This window comes from Octopus sinensis, linkage group LG9, assembly GCF_006345805.1.
Source record: "Octopus sinensis linkage group LG9, ASM634580v1, whole genome shotgun sequence".
Classification (NCBI taxonomy): domain Eukaryota; kingdom Metazoa; phylum Mollusca; class Cephalopoda; order Octopoda; family Octopodidae; genus Octopus; species Octopus sinensis.
In genome coordinates, this window is record NC_043005.1 from 28,243,200 (window position 1) to 28,265,444 (window position 22,245).

Genomic DNA, 22,245 nt, shown 5'->3' on the forward strand with positions numbered 1-22,245 from the left:
TTGTACATTTCTTAGCTTGGAGAATAGAAATGCTTAAAAGTTAATTATTCAAGATATACATAACATATGTTACATGACTTCTTATTATTTTACATATACAATATGTAGACAGGAAGTATTCTAAGTTATGTTATAAATATTACATAAATGACAAGTAGCCCAGAAATACATTGAAATGTCTCTTCTCTCTTCATAACACCCACCATTCTGTCGTAAAATTATTCAGAAGAATTTCCAGAATGCCATCTGACAGCTTTCTACTTTGGTAACATTATTCCACTCAAGTACTGAAGCCGTACAATATCTAGTGAATATTTGGGTGGTTCACTAGTCATAGTTGATAATTTCTGTTACCTAGGTGATCTAATTAGTACCAGTGTGGGAGGGAACTGTTGTGAGAGTTTTGTAGCTAGAATAACGAAAGGGAGGAAGAAGTTCAGGAAGACATTTCACTGTTGACAACAAAGAGCTTCTTTCTTTGTATGAAAGGCATAGTGTGTGTGTGATGTATATCTGAGGAGTATGATGCTATATGGTAGTGAGTGAAACAAAAGAACAAAGAATGTGGAACATTAGTGGAGGTCAGAGAGAGAAATTTCAGTAAAATCTTTTAGATTTGAAATGTTAACATATTTGAGAGATTGAGGATAAGTTTAATGAGAAGGTGGCCAGATATTAAATCTAAAGTCAGTTGATTAATGAAGTATGTTTAAAAAAGTCTTTGCGGGACATGGATGTTGAATTTGGATATTCTGTGAAAAACTGGAGAGAAATGTGATGACAGCCTTTTGGTCTTATTGTGTAAATATCCCCCACCCCACCTGCCAGCCTCATTCTCCCACAAATCTGTTTAAGCAAGGTAAAATTTCCCTGTGGCCAGACACATATTTGCAGAATATTGAAAACGGATGACACAGCTTGTATGACAGTGATGCTCATTTACAATGACCATGACATGTCAAAACAAGGGAATACAAACATACACACATTCACTCACTCACTCACTCACTCACTCACACACACACACACACACACACACACACACACAGAAGCACAGGAGTGGATGTATGATAATCTTGCTTTCCAGCCACATGGTTCTAAGTTTAGTCCTGCAGTGTGACACTGTGTGAGTGAATTTGGTTCACTCAGAAAATGAAAGAAGCCTGTCATACATACATACATACATACATACGTATGTACATATGTACAAAAATGGATGTAAAATAAGTGAAAATAAACACACACACACATGCACGCACACACTCTACAGTATGGATTTACTGTGAATTGTTTGATGGAAAAGAAACTAAGGAGATAGAAATTATGTTATTATTAAGCAGAAATGTTCTCATTTATATTCAGTTTATAGAAATATATTCCTTGAACAATCTTAGCTTACGTATAGCTTTATTATTTCAATTACCTGGCAGAGTATGAAAGGGATTTAAAAAAAAAAAGATAAATAATACAAAGAACACAAATTACTGTAAAAAAAATATTGAAAGAAAATTTATGAAATTAAATTTATTCAAAGTAAAATATCTCTATTATATTATAATACCCTATATATATATATATATATATATATATATATACACTAGCTTCTTAGTTTATGATATATATTAGAGCTTATTGCTGATTTATAACATACAATATACAATTGGTATTAGAGTATGACAAATATTAAGGCCTATTGTTGTATTAGAGCCTGTTATTAGAACTAAATATGTTATTATTAGAACTATCATCATCATCATTATTACTATCAAACATTGGTTTTTTTTCCATGTTGTCATGAAAATTTTGTCTGCCACTAATTGTGATCTTTCATCATCTTTTCTATGAAACCCAACATCTAGAGTTTTCATATTTTCTTTGGTCTTCTACTACCACAAATACTCTTCACTGTCAGCACATTACATCATTTTATCACCCAGCACGCATTGTCCAATCACATCACATGCCCACACCATACTCAACCAATGTAGCCATCTCTCAGACATACACTGCTTGGTACCTTTAAAAGCCAACCACTCTCTCACCTCACCTCCACATTCATATAAGTCCACGTTATACATGCAACGTCTTATTTACATCATTTCTCTCCAGTCTCCTCAGGTTCTTATACATTCAGTCAAACAATTTTCTACCAAGATATGATAATTGATTTGATATCATCATCATCATCAGTTAAGGTCCATATTCCATGCTGGTATGGGTAGGATGATTTGACAGGATCTGACGGATCCAAAGACTGTATGATAGTCTAATATCTGCTTTGGCCATTCCTAAACACCAAACACTTTACAGTATGTACTGAGTGCTTTGTTTCAGTTGCACCAACGCTTGTGAGATCACTATGAAGCTGTATGGTCAAGAAGTTTATACAAGTACAGCACAACTGTGTGACTAACATGTTTGTTTCCCAACCATGAGGCTTCAGGTTCAATCCCACTGCATAGCACCTTGGTGCCCTTTACTATATAAATCAAAGCCTTGTGAGTGAATTTGGTAGATGGAACTGGAAGAGGAAGCCTATTGTGTGTGTGTATGATTCATTGTTTTGACTTCACTTTGGTTGTTGTAAATGAGCATCACTGTCATACGAGCAGTGTCATTCATTTCCAATATTCCATGGAAACGTTTGACTATTGGGGGGAAATATTACCTTGCTTAGAGGCAGATGAAGGTTGGTGACAGTAAGGGTATTTGGCCATAGAATATCTGCCTCAATAAACTGTATCTGACCCAAGCAAGCATGGAAAAGTGGACATTAAATTGATGACAACGACAGTGATGATAAATGACCTATGCCATACCATATAAAGCTGGAAATATTAATCTTAAAACCATCTATGAAGCTGAATATGTAGCTTTCAAACTGAAAATCTTTACAGATTAGTCTATTTCTAGAAAAACCTGATTCAGTATAAAGAAAACTAAAATAGTTTTCCACAGAAACCAGAATAATCTAATACTTTGTACAACACCAGAACTGAACAAGAAAAATAATAATTCCATCGGAAAATATAAAATAACTTTAAAATGCCCATATTCGGAATAGCAGCATCTAGATTATTGAATAGCAGGAATTTCTGATTTGCTGCACATGTATGGTCTTTTAATGAGAATATCTTTAAAATCGATTGTTAATTACTGCTTTCTCTTATAAAAAGGGTTGCAGTAATGGGGGGGGGGTGCGAGCTGGCAGATACATTAGCATGCCGGGCGAAATGCTTAGTGATATTTCATCTGCCGTTCAAATTCTGCCAAGGTCGGAATTCATCTCTTTCGGGGTCAATAAATTAAGTACCAGTTACACACTGGGGTTGATGTAGTCGACTTAATCCGTTTGTCTGTCCTTGTTTGTCCCCTCTATGTTTAGCCTCTTGTGGGTAGTAAAGAAATGAGTAAAGGGGGGTGGGTGATAGTGGTGGTGGCAGCATTGTTGTTGTTGTAGTTGTTTAGCCCTAGGTCATCTGTGATAGAGCACACTCGTTTATGGTGAAAGACATACTACACAGTCTTTTTTATATCCAGAACTACACTGTCCACTGTATCTTTGTTTTTAAGGCAGTCTTGTGTACTTTGAGGACAATTCAGTTGCTATTTCTAACAGATCCAGTGACCACATAGAGGTTCCCTTGTTAGTTTACTCTTTTATTCTTTTACTTGTTTCAGTCATTTGATTGCGGCCATGCTGGAGCACCGCCTTTAGTCGAGCAAATCGACCCCAGAACTTATTCTTTGTAAGCCTAGTACTTATTCTATCAGCCTCTTTTTGCCAAACTGCTAAGTTATGGAGACGTAAACACACCACCATCGGTTGTCAAGCAACATATACACACACATACACATATATATATACATATATACGACGGGCTTCTTTCAGTTTCCATCTACCACATCCACTGACAAGGCTTTAACCAGCTCGAGGCTATAGTAGAAAACACTTGCCCAAGGTGCCACACAATGGGAATGAACCTGGAACCATGTGGTTGGTAAGCAAGCTACTTACCACACAGCCACTCCTGCGCCTATGTTTATTATTTACTGACTTCGTTCCTAGATTTAATCTCTATAGTAAGAGACCCATAAAGACATGATACATTATATGTCACTTTGTTTCCAGCCATTACACCCCAGTTTTTTATCAACCATTAATATCCAATAACCTACTTCTGTCTATTTACAAATAGAGAAACATGAATCAGTTATGCTTTATGGGTTCACAGGTGATTCCCCGAGTAAGACCTGTGGAACTATGGACATAGGAGTAGATGAAGAGCCATCAAGAACAGTGCAGAGGCTGCCGAGAAAGCCTCTGGACAGCTCCAATTGAAAAGAGGTGATTGTTGGTGTTAGCAGAATGCTGCTTGAACTGAGGCATCTCCTTAGGTTGAGGTCCTTGAGAGAATGTGTATGTTGTAAGACCCCCAAGCACTCAGAAATTTCAGGATCCAACACTTATGATGTAGCTATTGATGTAGGTTGAACTTACTTTTATCTATGTATTTACTAAAAGAGAAACCTCAATCAGGAATACTTTATGGTTTGGAAGTTGAGTGTTCTCAGTTGTTCCTTGAGTAAGGCCTATGAAACCTTGGATGTTACAGGAATGAGTAGAAGGACAGCTACCAATAACAGTGTAGTGGCTACTGAGAAAGCATCTAGATGGCTGTGGTTGGAAAGAGTTGACTGGTGCTATCAGTAGAATGCTGCTGGACACAGGCCTTAGCTTGATAACCCTAGGTTCGATTGCCTAAACAAGGGTGTATGTTTTGAGAACCAATACACCCAGTAACCCCAAGATACAAGACTGACAATGTGCCTAAGTATTACATCTCTAGCTGTATGAAGAACTAACTTCTTTCTATCTATTTACTAAAAGAGAAACATGAATTAAGAATATTTTATGGTTTGGAAGTTAACATGAAACAACTATAAATTATAAAACTCGAAGTTCAAAAAGTCGAAAATGTAAAAAAATAAAATATCTGCAAAGAAAGAAAGGAAGAAGAATTGGGTTTGAAATGCTTATTTTAAAAGAACAAAACAATTCTTATTGATAATTTATATTCAACTTTGAAATATCTTTTTTTCCTTTCAGAATCTAATGATACATCACAGGGGCAAGAGCGTTGTTCTCTAATGTAAGTCAACAATCTTTTAAGTTTAATTCCTTCAGTTTCTAGTTAACCATTAATGGAATGTATTTTCAATGTATTGATTATTTGATAAAACTAGTTCTTTATTCAACTTGCTTCTATAGTCTTTTCTTATTTTTGATTTTTCAAAGTGAAATCTTTGCCAAAATTCAAACTCCATTTGTTTTGTACAATAAATGATAACTCTCCTATATCTGCATTTTCTTTCAACTCTACATTTCAGTTGCTATGTTCTTCGATTTTCTTCAGATCGTCATCATTGTCGTCATCATCATTATTTATTTATTTATTAATTTACATATGTACATTTTATCTGACATTCAAATGAACCCTTCAACATATTGCCTGACAAAGACTTTCATTGTTGTTATTCACCTAGCATATCAGTGTTCTTATGGGCAAGAACACAATTTTTCCAGACTGTCTATCTCATCTTTAGAGTGTGTATTTACACTATTTATATATATTTACAACTTATATATATACCGGAGTAAATACATAAATGTGAAACAAGATGGAAAAAAGAGTACTCAAATACCAGGGGTAGAGTAATATGCTTTATTTAAAAGGTTTTGTTGAATTTCTGCTGCTTTTAAATAAAGTATATATATATATATATATATATATATATAGGTGCAAGCATGGCTATGTGGTAAGAAGTTTGCTTCTCAACCACATGGTCCCAGGTTCAATCCACAGCATGGTATCTTGGGTAAGTGTCTTCTACTATAGCCTCAGGCTGACCAAAGCCTTATGAGTAACTGTGTGTGTGTATGTAGAATATGAGGGGTTTAGTTCACTGATGATCTAAACCAGGAGGTACATTGGTTAAGTGCTATAATTGGTCATCCATTAGTTTCCAAGTTCACAGCTGAGGCTGGAGATAGGGATCCATTGTAGGGTTCTGAGTCAGCAGGAATGCTTTAACCCTTTCATTACCGTATTTCTGTTGAGTTGCTCTGTGTTTCTTTCAATTACTTCTAATATAACAAATAATTTAGTAAAATAACTTAGTTATTTAGCTAGTCTAAGGAACATAAATTGTGACTAAGGTTTGGTGGAAGATTTTAATTCAAAACTTATGGAAACAAAACATTTGTACTACAGAGCCAGAGATGGTTTCAGCCGGGTTTGTAACGAAAGGGTTAAAGGGAAAGGAAAATAAAACCAAGGCAAGACGAGTCTCTCAGATCATTTAGAATATTTAATTTAGAGTAAGGTGAATCAAAACTGGAGCAGTAATTAATGTGTTACAGCTGTTTCTGAGATATCTCAGAAGCAGGTGTATGACATTAATTACTTCTATTTCTCAAGTTTTGATTCTCCTTCCACTAATTAAATATTCTAAATGACCTGAGATACTCATCCTGTCTTGTCTTCAATATATATATACATATATATATATATATATATATATATATATTATATATATATATATATATATATCTTTATATGTATGTATATATATATGTGTGTGTGTATATATATATATATACACACATACATATATATACACACACACACACACATATATATATATATATATATATATACACACACACATACACTCTCACACACACACATATATATATATATATATACACACACACACACATATATATATAATCAAAATAAGCAACAAGTATATCCGAGGTTGCTTATTTTGATTATAATCACCCCATGGATTTATATGGATAATACCATACAAAATTCTGGTGCCTTTGACTTAAGTACCATATTCATCTGAATCTAAATTTTGCTGAACTTTTGCATATATATATATATATATATATATATATATATATATATATATATATATATATATAGTCGCCAGGCACAATGTTCTTATTAAAGAGATTCACTTTTTTTTCCTTAGTCAATAATGTACTTTCTTTTGATAATCAGTACTTAAAAGTTACTAGTAGAATCTTTTATATCAAATAACTGTGATAGAATATTAAAAATAAAATCCTTTTTTTCAACCACCGATGGGGCATGCATTTTTCTGGAAAGCTATAGTGGGGGCCTGGGGGAATATAGGTCAGGAAACACTGGTCTAAATCCAGCATGAATAAGTTGCATAACAACAATCGGGGATGAAATGAAAGAGAGGAGGGAGTTAGTTGATACCTATTTCTTTACTACCCACAAGGGGCTAAACACAGAGGGGACAAACAAGGACAGACAAACAGATTAAGTCGATTACATCAACCCCAGTGCGTAACTGGTACTTAATTTATCGACCCCGAAAGGATCAAAGGCAGACGAAGTACCGCTAGGCATTTTGCCCGGCATGCTAACGTGTCTACCAGCTCACCACCTTACAGTTTCTGTCTACCAAATCCACTAACAAAGGTAACATGCTGTGGGACTGAACCTGGAACCATGTAGTTTAGAAGCAAGCTTCTTACCACATAGTATGCATTATCTGGAAATATTTTGGAGTATTTAGTATAACACTTAAGGTAAAAACTACAGGAATTGAAAGATTGGGGTTTCAGCCTTGTTTTGTCTCATCAGCTTCAATATGAGTAGAAACATACATGTTCTATCTGTCTGTCTGCCTGTCTCTCTCTCTCTCTCTCTCTCTAATTAAGGATGTTTATATATTGGTCAGTATCTGCAAGTGAATCCTTAATCAAATGTGATGTCCGAATTTTTTTTATTCAGTCCTGACATGACAGAAGAAGAAGAAGAAATAGAAGACTCTACTTCATCACAAAGCAGTAGCACTACCGGTTACCGACCAATACCCCCTCCTCCTCGAAAACCCGGTAAGTTACATTTTGTTCAATATGGGAAGCAATGAATCATTTTAGAATGTGTATTATCCATTACAAAAATTCATACTGAACTTTACACTTTAGTACAGATGTTAAATTCTTTAATATTGTTGCTGCCATTGTTTTGCTAATATTGGTAACATTGCATTTAGTTTACATGCTGATTAAGGCTATTTAAGATGGCTACAAGTTCAGTGTCACAGCTTGGTTATTCAGTTGAATAAAGCTTCTGAATTTAGAGGATTGCATGCTGCTGTGGCTTTGTATTGATAAACATTGCATGATTTGACAATGGTGTAGTCACTGAATAATGAACTTCCACTAAATGACCAGGATATTAGAGAGGCTTGGCTGTGATGGCTGATATTAAAGAGGCTTGGTTATGATGCAAGATATCAGAGAGGCTTGGCTGTCATTCTTTGTTTCCACAGCTTGAACAATAAATAATGCTTCTGGGTACTGGTGAAAAACAAAACAAAACAAAAAACTGTTTATTTTATAGTAAATACAATGGCCATACAAAATTGTTAAACTTCATAAATTTGGAGAAATGGATTTTAGTAATGTAAGATCTCCAATAATATCCTCAGTTTATCCTGCCAAAAAACTGGAAAATTGTTGGAGTCAGATTCTTATCTGGACATCAAAATCTGACTGAAACCCTTCAAACTTATTATCAGAGATGATGTGAATCAGCTTGTGTTTTGTGAATTGGGAGAAAATGGAATTCAAGGGAAAAATACAGAAGATGAAGTGATTCAAATGAGCCTCATAGATGTAGAGCAATCATCTGAACATTGTATAAAAGCATTTAAATATCTTCTGTCAGGTTCTTGGAGGCTTAATGTCTATATTGAATCCATTCAGGAGTTTCATATGATTTCTAAATTTCAGATGACTTACATGATTGTATAAAATAAGCATCAGTATGTATAACATTTATAGCAAATGTGGAATGGCATTAGCCATGATATTTTGTCTCAGAGAAACTTTTCTAAGAGACTTGTATGTTAAAAGACATACATTCTGAACAAGGCTTTGTTCAGAATAACAGTGGGTTGCAGTATTTTAATCCACTGCTATTTCAAGTGTGTGTATTAATATAAAATAAGCCTAACCTTAATGATATGACTGAGTCATTTGGTGAGAGAAGCAAGTATATATCTGGTTCTATATGCTGCTTCTCTAGATATAAACATGCATTGTCAAAATGTTCTGCATTTGATAAAATGTGTTGCAAGGGTAAAAATAAATGATCTTTCATACTATATATGAAATCCAATATCAACATTAAGATGCAAGTTGACACTGGCAGTCAGATAATTGTGATACCTCAGATCTTCTTGATTGATTTGAATAAATTGAAATTAAGGAAGTGTGATGCCAAACTAAAGTAGTTTCATAGGTCACTCATTGCAGTTTCAGATAAGTTTGACACATTAATTGAAATATCTTATGAGAGAATAGAATTTTTGAGTGTCGTTGTGACTGAATGTGGAAAAACAGTTAGTAGGATGCAGTAAGTGTTGATATACCAGTATCAGTTGCTGGCATTGAAGCTAACATTCTTCTCAAAGGAAATATCAGGCCATGTTATTTTGAACTAAGATCATTAACAATCCACTTTAACATTAATAATAATGAAGCTGAGGAAACTAATTAGTGAAGGTCTTTTTAGAAGTTCCTAATGAGGAGGTGAATAAATGGACTTCTACATCAAAGGTTGTTGTGTAAAGCAGATGGAAATCTTGGAATATGTTATTCTGAAGTGAGATTACCAATCTACATCAAACCATTAGTTGTAATGAAGCTGAGAAAACTAATTAAAAAGGGTATTTTATGAACAGTTCATCCTTATGGGAGTAAACTGGCCTCTCTTTTAGTGGTTGTGTGGAAGGTAGATGGAAATCTCAGAATATGTGGAGACTATAACATAGGTGTAAATGGCAGAATTTGTTCAAATTCTTATTATCTAACTTCAAAAATTGAAATGGCATTTCATTCTCATGTAATATTTTGCTAATTTTAAAATGGTATATATAATTTTTGGTAAGGAATTAAACCAATCAACCCAATATTTTGATGAGAATCTGAACATATTGTTAAAAATGACATCATCATCATTTAGCATCCATGATCCATGCTGGCATGGGTTGGGCGGTTTGAACAGGGCTGGCAAGCTGGGGGCTGCATCAGACTTCAGTCTGATTTGGCATGGGTTCTATGACTGGATGCCCTTCCTAATGCCAACCACTTCAAGAGTGTAATAGGTGCTTTTACATGTCACTGGTATGGGTGCCATTTGCATGACACCAGTATCTGCCATGACTGTGATTTTACTAGACTTGACGGGTCTTCTCAAGAACATCATATTGCAAAAGGTCTCAGTCATTTGTCATTGCCTCCATGAGGCCCAGCGCTCAAAAGGTGCTCTTTATGTGCCACCGGCACAGGTGCTAGTATGCAACATTGGCATCAGCCACATTGCCTCCGTGAGAATATCATTTATTGGTATGATGTAGACATTAGTGGGGAAGCTGTTGAAAGTTCACATTACAAAGTAGATAAGAGCATAAAAGGGTTGAAATTATCAAGCTTTATTATTAATTATGAATGTGAATGAATCTGAAATTACTTCATACAGTGTAGACATGACTTCAAGAAATTAAAGCATGAATATATTTGGATATAGCTGATACTTGTTGAGGCATACTCTTAATAGCCAAGAGCAATTACAGTTAATAATAAAGAAAGCAGAAACAGTTAGGCTAGTATCCAGAACAGGAATGGCTTGTGAAAGCTTTGTATGCCATGTACATAGATGCCATCTTGTAAAGTGAGAATTAGCAAAGGGTTCAACGAAGAATCCAGCATGTGGGTAGGTGTCCATTAGGGCTCAATTCTGAGTTCCTTCTTATTCTTCAGATGACAAGAGAATAGTTTAAAACTTTAAGACTGGCTGTTCATGGAAAGCTCTGTATGCTGGTGGTTTAATTTTCTCAGTTGTTGAAGAATCAAGGAAGAATTTCCACTTATGAAAGCAAAACCTGATGTCTTCAAGTAAATCTGTCAAAGGCAAAAAGTTTTAGTTAACAGGAAAAAAAACAGAACTCTACTACCACCTGGAAAGGGACCATGTTTGATATGTAGAAAAGGAATAGGGTGGAATACCATATGGGTGCACAGCAAATGTAGTGGGATCAAAAACATGCTGGCAGTGTAGAAGGACTTTGTAAATAGCAAATCAGATGCACAGGAATAATTAACAATAAATGCTTGAAGGGTTCTTTAGAAGAACTTGATAGCTTCTGTTACCTAGGTGGGGGACCTAATTAGTAGTGGAAGAGGATATTTTGAAAGTATAGGGAACCAGAATGGGGTGAGAATAGTTCTTTGAGTTTTTATTTCTGCTGACACTAAAGAAAATCTCTCTCCAAGTGAACACAGATATATTTGTGTATGAAGTGTAATGTTGATAAACATGGTATTGAATGTAAATGTTATGCAAAGGCTAGAAAGAAATGATGCAAGCATGCTCCACTGAATATGAAATGTTAGTGTGCACGAATGGCTGAGCAGAAACAAGCCAAGAGAAAAACTGTTTATAACAAGAATCAGTCATGGTGTGCAAGAGAGAGAATATTAAATCAGTGTGATGTCTGGTGGTTGGATAAAAGAAGGGCCAAACCATTCAAGTGGAAGGAAGCTGTGGAAAAGGAAAACTAAAGAGAAGACATAGGAAGAAGTGGTGGATGCTCATCTCAAGATACTGAACCTCATAAAGGAGGTCACAAATGACTGCATTAAAAGGACAAGACATTGCTGTTGCAACAGAGGTGTTAGTGGTGGCAGCAACTGTTGTTGTTGTTGCTGTTGCTGCTGTTATTTTGGTTCTCTATTTAAAATATTAGATATTTCATCTTCATGCAACAAGCTAACATACCCAGTTTTTATTTGTCTCATATATCAAACCATCGTTGTGCATTCTCTTACAAACCCAGACAATATTATATCATATTCAGCCTTGCCGTGAACATTTTCTCAGTCTTTTATGTGAGATAAAGAATACCTGTCATTTAAGCTCATACATCCCTCTAGCCATCCAACACCCCTGAACATGGATCATTCTTGCTGTATCAATTGTTAGAAATAATAGCGCCATGCAGTATATCGTTAGCCAGCTGCTTAATTAATATGATTATGGACTATGTTGAATGCAACTACCATCTCTGCAATTATTTCTTCCACAAACTAAATCCTGCTGATAAAGAACATATGTGATGATCATGACTGGAACTCCCCACCTCCTTGATTATAATTCTTCTCTGTCAGCATTGACTAGTTGCTAAACAACATCAACACACACACACACACACACACTTCCACTCATTCATCTTCATTCTCTCTCTCACACACGCAAATATACACATTCACACATCTGCCATATCTTATGACTTTACTGCATGATAAATCAGTTATAAGTAATTAAATAGTAAATTAATTAATCTGTTCATTAATTAATTTATTCCAGTTGCTAGTTCTACCAGTTCTGACCAGACATATGATGATATTGGGAATACGGTAAGTAGTGTGTGTGTGTGAATATGTGTGCGCACATGTAAATATATGTATGTATGGTGGTGGTAAGAAAGATTAAGTTGGAAATTTTGAATATCAATCCCTTTTTCAATATGTACATTATTTACATTTGATGGATATTTGTCCTCATCTTGTTTGTTGTTAACACAACGTTTCGGCTGATATATCCTCCAGCCTTCATCCAGTGTCTTGGGGAAATTTCAAACCACCATCACCACTACCACCACCATCATTCAGGTCACTGCCTGGAATCGAACTCGGAATCTTGGGGTTAGTAGCCCACACTCTTAACCACTAGGCCATATGCCCATGGGCAAGTGTAAAAATAATGTACATAGTTCCTCATCTCTTAAATATAGAACTGTACAATCTCTTTTTGTCTGTCTGTCTGTTTGTCTGTCTCTCTCATGTGTGTGTTTGTAATACAAACAAACAAAAAAATTAATTTTGCAACTTGGCAATAAACCCTTAAATAAGATATAAATACATATTACAGTAGTTAATTGGCAGGGATGGGGAGTGTCACTCTAAATATTGGTTGATATTTCTGGAGACTCTGATGCAAACCAAACAATAATGAGTTATTCTGGTAACAATCCAAAATGTCTCCGGTTCTTAATATTGTTGAGAGGTTTCTCACTGAGTTTCCACAACTCTTCACAATCTCCACTGTTGGTAAAAGGCACGTGTGAAACTGCAGGATATTTTTTTATTATTATTATTATTGTCTTCTTCTTAATCAAAATGGCAAATTGAGGTGACATATCACAGCAAGAGATTTTTGTGTGTGTGTGTGTGTGTGTGTGTGTGTGTGTGTGTGTGTGTGTGGTGTGTGTGTGTGTGCGTGTGTGCATTTGTGTGTATGTAGTTATACATGGGAAGGTGTAGAATATCTGGCAATCTGACAACAAACAAACCTTTAACTGCACCAGATGCACTGCAGTAGCTGACAATGTGAACTACTTGGATAGTTTATATATGTGTGTGTATATATATATATATATATATATATATATATATATATATACACATACATACATACACACACCTTGGCGATATAATTAGTACAGGAAGTGGAGCTAATGATAGCTGAACAACTTATCTCAGAGCGATGAGAATATGAAGTTTAGAGACTTGCTATTTCTGAAACAAATATTTTCTATGTACCTCGTTCTCTGTCTTTCTCCTTTTCTAGCCCTTTGTCCTCTATGTTCTCTCTGTCTCTGTCTGTCTGTCTGTCTCTCTCTCTCTCTCACACACACACACACACTCTCACACACAGATGTGAGGTAGTGCATGGCAGCAAAATATGGCTAGAAATACAGAGGATTATAACATGTGGTGTTTTGTAAGATGTGTGATGGTGTACAGTAGTGAAGCACTGACAGTAAATGTAGAAGACTATGTCATGTGATTGTGGTGAAACATGAACAATGAATATAGAAGGCTACATGTGATGTGATAAGATGTGTGGTGGTGTTTGACAGTGAATTTAGAGGATTGTATGTGTTGAATGTAAGATATTTGATGGCGTATTGTACTGGAACCTGTAGAGAAAACTCAATGGTGGATTTTGAGGGTTTCCAGTTATTGAGGAAAGAAATTATATGATCCACTGGATGTGAAATGTTGATTTAAATCTGAACTGAGACAGTGTTTGTGTCTCAGGTGATTGGAAGATATCAACTGGGTGAAGCTATCTTTGGAGCTTCACATTGGATGTTAATCAGCTGTAAAGATGGAAAATGAAGTGTTTAATAGTTTGTTGTCAGTTGAGAATATTGGAGCTCAAGGATACAGCTATAAAATGAAAATGAAAGAGTGTATATTTACAGATCTGTCCAACCCATAGCAATGGAGAAAATTGACTCGCAACATTACAAAATGACAATGTCCATAATGATACCTGTGTGTGTGTGTTCTTACACATATGTATATACATTTGTATGCATGAACCTCTTCAACACTTTCCTCTAACTCTACCCATTCTTTTCCATTTCAGCCAAGAGTTGATGAAAGTGACGATGCATATGATGACTTAACTGAGTAAGTAATCTTTTACCACCATTATTGTCACCTGTGATACAGTTTTACCCCATCCCCCACCCCACCCCACTTACTCATTTCAGGTCACATAATTAATGTTCTGCTGATCTGCAATGCATGCACATTATATAAAGCATTAAATACTGGTCATGTCTTTGGTGGTAGTTTTTGTATTTGTGTATGTCGAACTCTTTTGTTGTTTTGACAAATGAAAGTTTAGCAAGGCACAGCTGCCCAGTGGTCTTAATCACTGGACTTATGAAAATGTGTGATGGCATTAGTGTCTTGGTTTGCTGAATAACCGACACAATGAATATTATTAAAATGGACGTAATTGTGCAGAGCCATTCCCATTCTCTTCTCCTTGAAACTTGTATTGGTTTGGTGCAACTAGTGAACATGAGCCAAGTATTTTATCAGGATGCAGGAATTGCATGGAGTTACCTTCTCTTTGTTGCAGCAGCTAAAGAGCTGAAGGGCCTCATCTGCCCTGACTCTGTTGGAGTGTCTGTAAATGACATTCTTCCAGAGGTTCTTTTGTGTATGTGTAGGTGTATATATATATGTGTGTGTGTGTGCAGTTGAAATTTACAGGAAGACAAAAGACAAAGATAGGTGTATAAACAACAACCAGGTGTATTAGTTCGATGTTCAGAAAGGTGAGAAAGTCTTTTACATTTTGAGCCTACACTCTTCAACAGAAAGGAAAGCAAGAAAATAAGCAGAGTAAGAAAAAATAGAAAATTCAAAAAATTCGAAAAAGTTCAAACATTGTGGTGTATTGGAGCGATTTTTCATGAACAGAAAATTCCAGTGAAATCCATAAGTATATCCAGTAGTAATATATATATTAAAACTTTTTTGATTCTCTCACTGTTTATTTTCTCATGTTCCTTTCTGTTGAAGAGCATAGGCTCGAAACGTAAAGGACTTTCTCACCTTCTCGAGCATTAAACTAATACACTTGTTTGTTGTTTACACACCTGTCTTCATCTTTTGTAAATTCCAGCTATATATATATATATACATAGACAGACTCACCTATGTATGTCTGAGTAACTAGATGTGTGTATGTGCATGTTTTTTTTACATCTGAGTTCCTCCTAAAGTCTCTGAGCTGCAAGTTATAATGATGTTGTTATTTTCCCTGTCAACAAATTATCCACTGTCTTTGCACTTTTGAAGATGTGTGAAATAAGAGATCTCCCACCTGCAAACAAGGGTTAATGACAGGAAGTTTGCATCTGGCTGTAAAACAATGCTTCAGTGTTATAGTCATCTACTCAATGCCAGCATGGAAAAATGGATGCAAAAACAAATGAATAAACTACACTTTAACTCTCAACATTATTTTATTTTATATCATTTGCCATAAAGGCAGTACACAGATATGTATGTAGCTTTGCAGGCTGGACAAGACATTAATGAGGCGAATGATAATTATATAAGATGATAAAGATGGGAGAAGACAGAAAGCGCCCGCCGACCCTCTGCTTCTCTAAAACATTATTTGTTAAAAAACAACATATATATATGTTGGTATTTAAACCTCTTACAAATATATACAAAAAAATTGGACTAGAAGTTCATCACAAAGGAAACAAAATTTATACATATGGAGGCAATAAACCTCTTATATTACTCCCTCAATTAACTCGTTTGCGGCCTGCAGGTATTCCTGCAACCACCAATTGGAGCCCAAAAAAAGTAATCTGTATTCTTCCCTTGGGAAGGATCTTGATCTGTGGAAAAAATCTTTTCTTTACAGTACCAGTGCAGCCACCTGCGAAGGCCACTCTGGACTGTCAATAAAAATCGGGTCCATCAGAACCCGACTATCAAGATTATTTGCCACATACTCCTCAATCGCCCCTCCCCTGCGATAGAGGAATACAAATTCCTCGCCACTTTCATTGAGAGGAACCTCAACTACCTCGCTCAGTGGCACACATCCCACCGACAAGGTTTCCTTCTTCTCCTCCTCCGGTGGCACACATCCCACCGAAGGGATTTCGGGACATGCCATCACCTGCAATGCCCCGTTTTTCTTTTTCTTCTTCTTTCTTTTCCCCTTTGCGACGGGAGGGTGGAGTTCCTCCGACATGTCCAGAGGTCCCTTTAACTCTCAACATACTTATATGCAGCAAGGTAGACAGTACTATTGACAGTTTAGTGTGTTGGTCATGGACACAGCACAACAAACTAAACCACACTTTGATGCCTATTTGCATGCAGCTAATTAAACTGGACTGTTAATAGTTGTGTCTTAGTCATGGACACAGTAGAGTAAACTCTACCACACTTTGGAACCTGCTGACTGCTAAGTGGACTTTTGGAATCATATAATACCTGGTACAACTGAAGTATGACATCTGACATGCTTTTGTTCCTCTAAGCCATTCCCTACATTATACTGCCTTTAAGAAAAATATGGTCACATGACTAATTTTGTTAATTTCTGCTTGACCTTTCCTCATTTTTAACCTTTCCTGTTTGACCTCTTCTCTAGCTTCCAGGAAAATGAAAAGAAACGAGAGAAGGAACAGAAGGAACGGCGAGATAAAGAAGAGAAGAAAAGGAAAGAAAAAGAAGAGAAGGTTAGTGTGTACATGTGTGTGTTTATTTTACATAGTTGGAAACTAAACAGTCAGTGATCCATGGTTGTATCTATCACTGGCTGAGTTGTGATGTTCATGGACCTCTCATGGGTATTAATACAAGTTAGTTGTCATTGTTAAATGGAATTGGTTTGTAGGTTCAGTTACTCAAGAGATGATGATTTCTCATAACCTTGGAATTTTCACTGATTGGAATAAATCTTAATAAGTAACAACCAGAGGGTTATAGATAGATAGATAGGAAGGTAGGCAGGCAACAGGCAGGCAGGCAGGCAAACAGACAGACAGGAAGGTAGGCAGGCAGGCAGGCAGATAGACAGATAGAGAGATAGACAGATAGAGAGATAGAGATAGATAGATAGATAGATAGATAGATAGATAGATAGATAGATAGATAGATAGATAGATAGGGAGATAGAGAGAGAGATAGATCAATAGATAAAGAGAGAATTGGTTGTGGTGGAGGAGGAGGAGAATAATGTTAGCTGGTACCCTCAGTTCAGCTCTTATCAAGCAGACCTATCATCAGAGGTATTCCAATCATGACCTTCCTGTCATTCAGTGTAATTTAGAACATTATCCAGTATGTTCTTACTTCTTTTTTTGAGAAGATACCATGCAATTTGTGAGAGATTTAACTGCTATTTCTAATAGTTTCAGTGGCTACATCGAGTCTCCTTCATTTTGGCTTGGTGTTTAATTAGTAACTACAGCTGCAGACTGAGAGAGATGGGATCAGCTCATAAGGAATAGGATTCAGAGGATTTTTACTTGTAGTAACTACTATTACTACTGCTACTGCTGCTGCTACTACTTTATACAATGTTACCAGCAGCTGTAAATTACACATGATTGATAAAAGTTGATAGAAAAAAAGAAAATTGCAGTGAGTTGATTTGCTGAGAAGAGAGAAAACATTCATTTTCGACTTTTATTCTTCTTTGCAGAAAGAGAGAGAGAGATTATAGAAAGCAATAGCAGGAGTTGGTCTGAGAAAGGTGAAGGAGAGGAAAATATGGATTTGTAGGTGTGGGGAGTGAAGGGGAAAAGGACAGTATGCATAGGGTGGGAGGAAGTAAAGTGAGAAGCTTCCTATCATTTTAGTTCTGTTAAAATTTCTAGGAGAGCCAGGTTAGAGAGAGATAGACAGACAGACAGACAGAGAGTTGAGGGCAGAGTGAAGAAAAATGTACAATAAGATATGAACATTTAAAGTCAGAGAAGTAGGAAGATATAAAAGTGGTTTGTTGAAAATATATAATGAACTCTGAAGAGGGTAAAGAATTGTAAGAATGAAAAAAATGGTATTTTCGGAAGGGAGACAGGCAAATGTAATGGTCTGAGATAAAATGTAGGGAGGATCAATTATGGCTGACCTGAGGCTAAACAACAACATATATTAGGTGATGTGCAGTCAAGATTGGTGAGTGATGTTGATCCATAAAGTGTGTGGTGGGGCCTAGTGGAACAGTTGCATAAGAGATGAAGGGAGAAGCAAGGTCACATAGTTGGCAACATTTGGAAATGTTAGGTTGAGCATGTCTGGGAGAGAGTAAGAGAAGCACTGGTTATGAGGTCAGAGTTTTAATCATCTTTGCAGGATAGAGGTAGAAAGTCAGGAAAGGCAAGAGTGAAAACAAGATTTGGTTGATTGAGAGCAGAAGGAGGATATTCTAAATCATCGAGTAGCAGGATGAGGTTAGAATTTGGTAGTTTCACTAGTTAGAGGCTGACTTTGCCTTACATCCTTTCGGGGTTGATAAAATAAGTGCCATTGGGGTCCTCCCCTAAAATTGCTGCCAAAATTTGAAGGCAATTTTTATTAACTCCCACCCCACCCTCTCAGTTCAAATGGGATTTTTAGTCATGTGAGCTCATGGTGGCATCACAAGTGTAGATGCCATGAAAAATACACTCCTCAATGTAGTTGCTGATTACTTCACTTGAACATCATCCCACAAAACATAAGGGTTCCAATACATCTAAGAAACAACTGGACATTCTTTATGTATCTTTTTGCAAAAAGACATAAAGGGAATCAAAGTTCTTCATTCACTGCTAATCAACCACAAAACAAAGAATGCCTCCACAATGATGGGGACGCTGCAATATGGTTTATGGTGAAAGATCAATGTATTTATACATTTTATATATATATTTATGAATATGTATTTATATTCTTTTATCTATATAAATAAGTACTGGGGTCGATACATTTGACTAAAAATGCTTCAGTTGTGATACCTGTGCCTGTGACACATTGGGCTTCACAGTGGAAATGATAAAAGACCAAGACCTCTGAGATATGCTGTGACTGCGAAGACCCGACAAATGAAGTGAGTTCATGGCTCACAGGACGGCCTGCTGTGGTAACTTTGGATCGTAGAGTGAACCGTTGTGCTTGAGGAGACCTTATTGAGTCAAGTATCTCAACATCAAAATAAATATCAAATGGAAATTATAGTTATGATACCCCTGCCAGTGGCACATAAAAAGCACCATCTGAACGTGGCGGATGCCAGCGCTTCCTGACTGGCATCCGTGTCGGTTACACGTAAAAAGCACCAACCGATTGTGGCTATTTGCCAGCCTCCTCTGGCCCCTGTGCTGGTGGCACGTAAAAAGCACCCACTACACTCACGGAGTGGTTGGCATTAGGCAGGGCATCCAGCTGTAGAAACAGTTAGATCAGACTGGAGCCTGGCATAGCCTCCTGGCTTCCCAGACCCTGGTTGAACTGTCCAACCCATGCTAGCATGGAAAACGGACGTTAAACGATGATGATGATGATGTGGTGACTCAGAATGACTGAAACAAGTGAAAGATAAAAGATGTATTTGAGGAAATTAGAAATTATTTGTGTAACTTTATCACTTATATTGTATTTTTTTTTTCAAAGGAGAGGAGAAAGCAAGAGAAAGAAGAAAAGAAAATGCGGGCCAAACTTAAAGTAGGTAACCCTTTATTCACTGCCTTTTACTATTTTCCTGTTTCTTTGAACCCTAATCTGAAACGTCAACCCTTTACACCTGTAACTCTGTCTATTGAACCAATGTCTTCAACTCTTTTCCAACAGAGAGTATTATTCACATTTACTGCACGCCCACCTCACCTACCACAACATAGCCTGACTCTTGAACTCTCTACTCTCCATCAACTCCTTGTAATTTGTCTTCAGTCTTGAACTCCCTACCAACATACCACACACAGCTTCACTTATATTACAAGACATGGAGAAGGGCTAGAATTTGACTTTATGGAAAAATAACATCCTTGTATTTACAGTTCTATATTTAAGAGATGAGGAATTATTTACATTTGATGGATATTTGTCCTCATCTTGTTTGTTGTTAACACAACGTTTTGGCTGATATACCCTCCAGTCTTCATCAGGTGCCTTGGGGAAATTTCAAACCTGGGTTCTCATTCCTAAGGTATTTTTTGATGTTATTATTATTCAGGTTACTGCCTGGAATTGAACTTGGAATCTTGGATATAGAAACCTGTGCTTTTTACCACTACACATAGTGGTTAATTATTATTATTCAGTGACATGAATAATAAAATAATAATAATAATAACATCAAAAAATACCTTAGGAATGAGAACCCAAGTTCAAAATTTCCCCAAGACACCTGATGAAACCTGGAGGGTATATCAACCGAAACGTTGTGTTAACAACAAACAAGATGAGGACAAATATCCGTCAAATGTAAATAATGTATTCTTGTATTTGTTCATCTCTTTTACATCCATTTTCCCATGTTAGCATGGATTAGACAAATCTAATATTGAAGCATTGTTTTACAGATGGAGTCTCTTCTGGTTGCTAACCCTCTCTTGTTCTTCAAATAAGGAATTTCCTATTTCATATGTCTTTGAAGGTGTGAGAATAACCTTACTGTTTGAGCTTTGGTATTTTTGTAGACCACAAATGTAAACAAACACACAAATTCATATATATACAGTAACTAGCAGCTAAGCCCGGTTTCACCCGGTCGGTTTGGATGATGAGGCTGTAAAACCTTCTCTGTGTAAGCATTCGATTTGTTTGGGCATGCTTACGTTAAAAAACAATTTTAGAATGACTTTTCTCTGTCAAAACGCTAAAAATTACTGACCAACAAAAAAAAAACCAACCAAGATTCAACCAAATCAAAAAATAAACCCATATACTAAGTGAACAAAGATGAACCACCCCACTTCCATTGTGTGTGCACACACACACACACATTCACATACTCCCCTTTTACATACACACACACATATATTCACAGAGTTGAAACGGTGTTTGATTTATTTTTTCAGCGTACAATTTTCATCATCCCACTACCAAGTATGACATCACCCCCTTCCTTCCTTATTCATCTATCACCCCTTCCTTTCTCATTCATAAACACAAGAGTATTATCATAGAAGATTATCTCGGTAACCATGGGAGCTATGAAAACAATACAAAGCCCAGCATCACCACCGTATCATCGTCTGTGTAATTTTTTGCACAAATGTAAACAAACACAAATTCATATATGTTCAGTAATATACTGGTGTTTATATCATCCATATAATCCAATCTCACTAAATACTATCCTTCAGTATGTTTTTTTCCTACCAGATACCAGTAATAAACTGGTATCAATATAATCCACTATCACCTCTTTCCACCATATCTCTTTACTCTCTTTAATCTTTTACTTGTTTCAGTCATTTGACTGTGGCCATGCTGGAACACCACCTTTTTAGTCGAGCAAATCGACTCCAGGACTTATTCTTTGTAAGCCTAGTACTTATTCTATCGGTCTCTTTTGCCGAACTGCTAAGTTACGGGGATGTAAACACACCAGCATCGGTTGTCAGGCGATGTTGGGGGGACAAACACAGCCACACAAACATATACACATACACAGACATATATATATATATATATATACGATGGGCTTCTTTCAGTTTCCATCTACCAAATCTACTCACAAGGCTTTGGTCAGCCCGAGGCTATAGTAGAAGACACTTGCCCTAGGTGCCACGCAGTGG

The 22,245-nt window shown here is 36.3% G+C and overlaps 1 protein-coding gene across 4 annotated transcripts in view; it reads left to right on the forward strand.

Annotated features, from left to right (window-relative positions):
• Positions 1–22,245, forward strand: part of LOC115215573 (FYN-binding protein 1) — a 282,872-nt gene that overhangs the window by 223,133 nt on the left and 37,494 nt on the right. For all 4 annotated transcript variants that reach the window (XM_029784775.2, XM_029784776.2, XM_036505851.1 and 1 more), the window contains exons 3-8: positions 5,111–5,153; positions 7,839–7,942; positions 12,483–12,532; positions 14,553–14,596; positions 17,106–17,193; positions 20,114–20,164. In XM_029784775.2, coding sequence (XP_029640635.2) covers positions 5,111–5,153; positions 7,839–7,942; positions 12,483–12,532; positions 14,553–14,596; positions 17,106–17,193; positions 20,114–20,164 — 380 coding nt within the window. The remainder of the gene's footprint in view (positions 1–5,110; positions 5,154–7,838; positions 7,943–12,482; positions 12,533–14,552; positions 14,597–17,105; positions 17,194–20,113; positions 20,165–22,245) is intronic.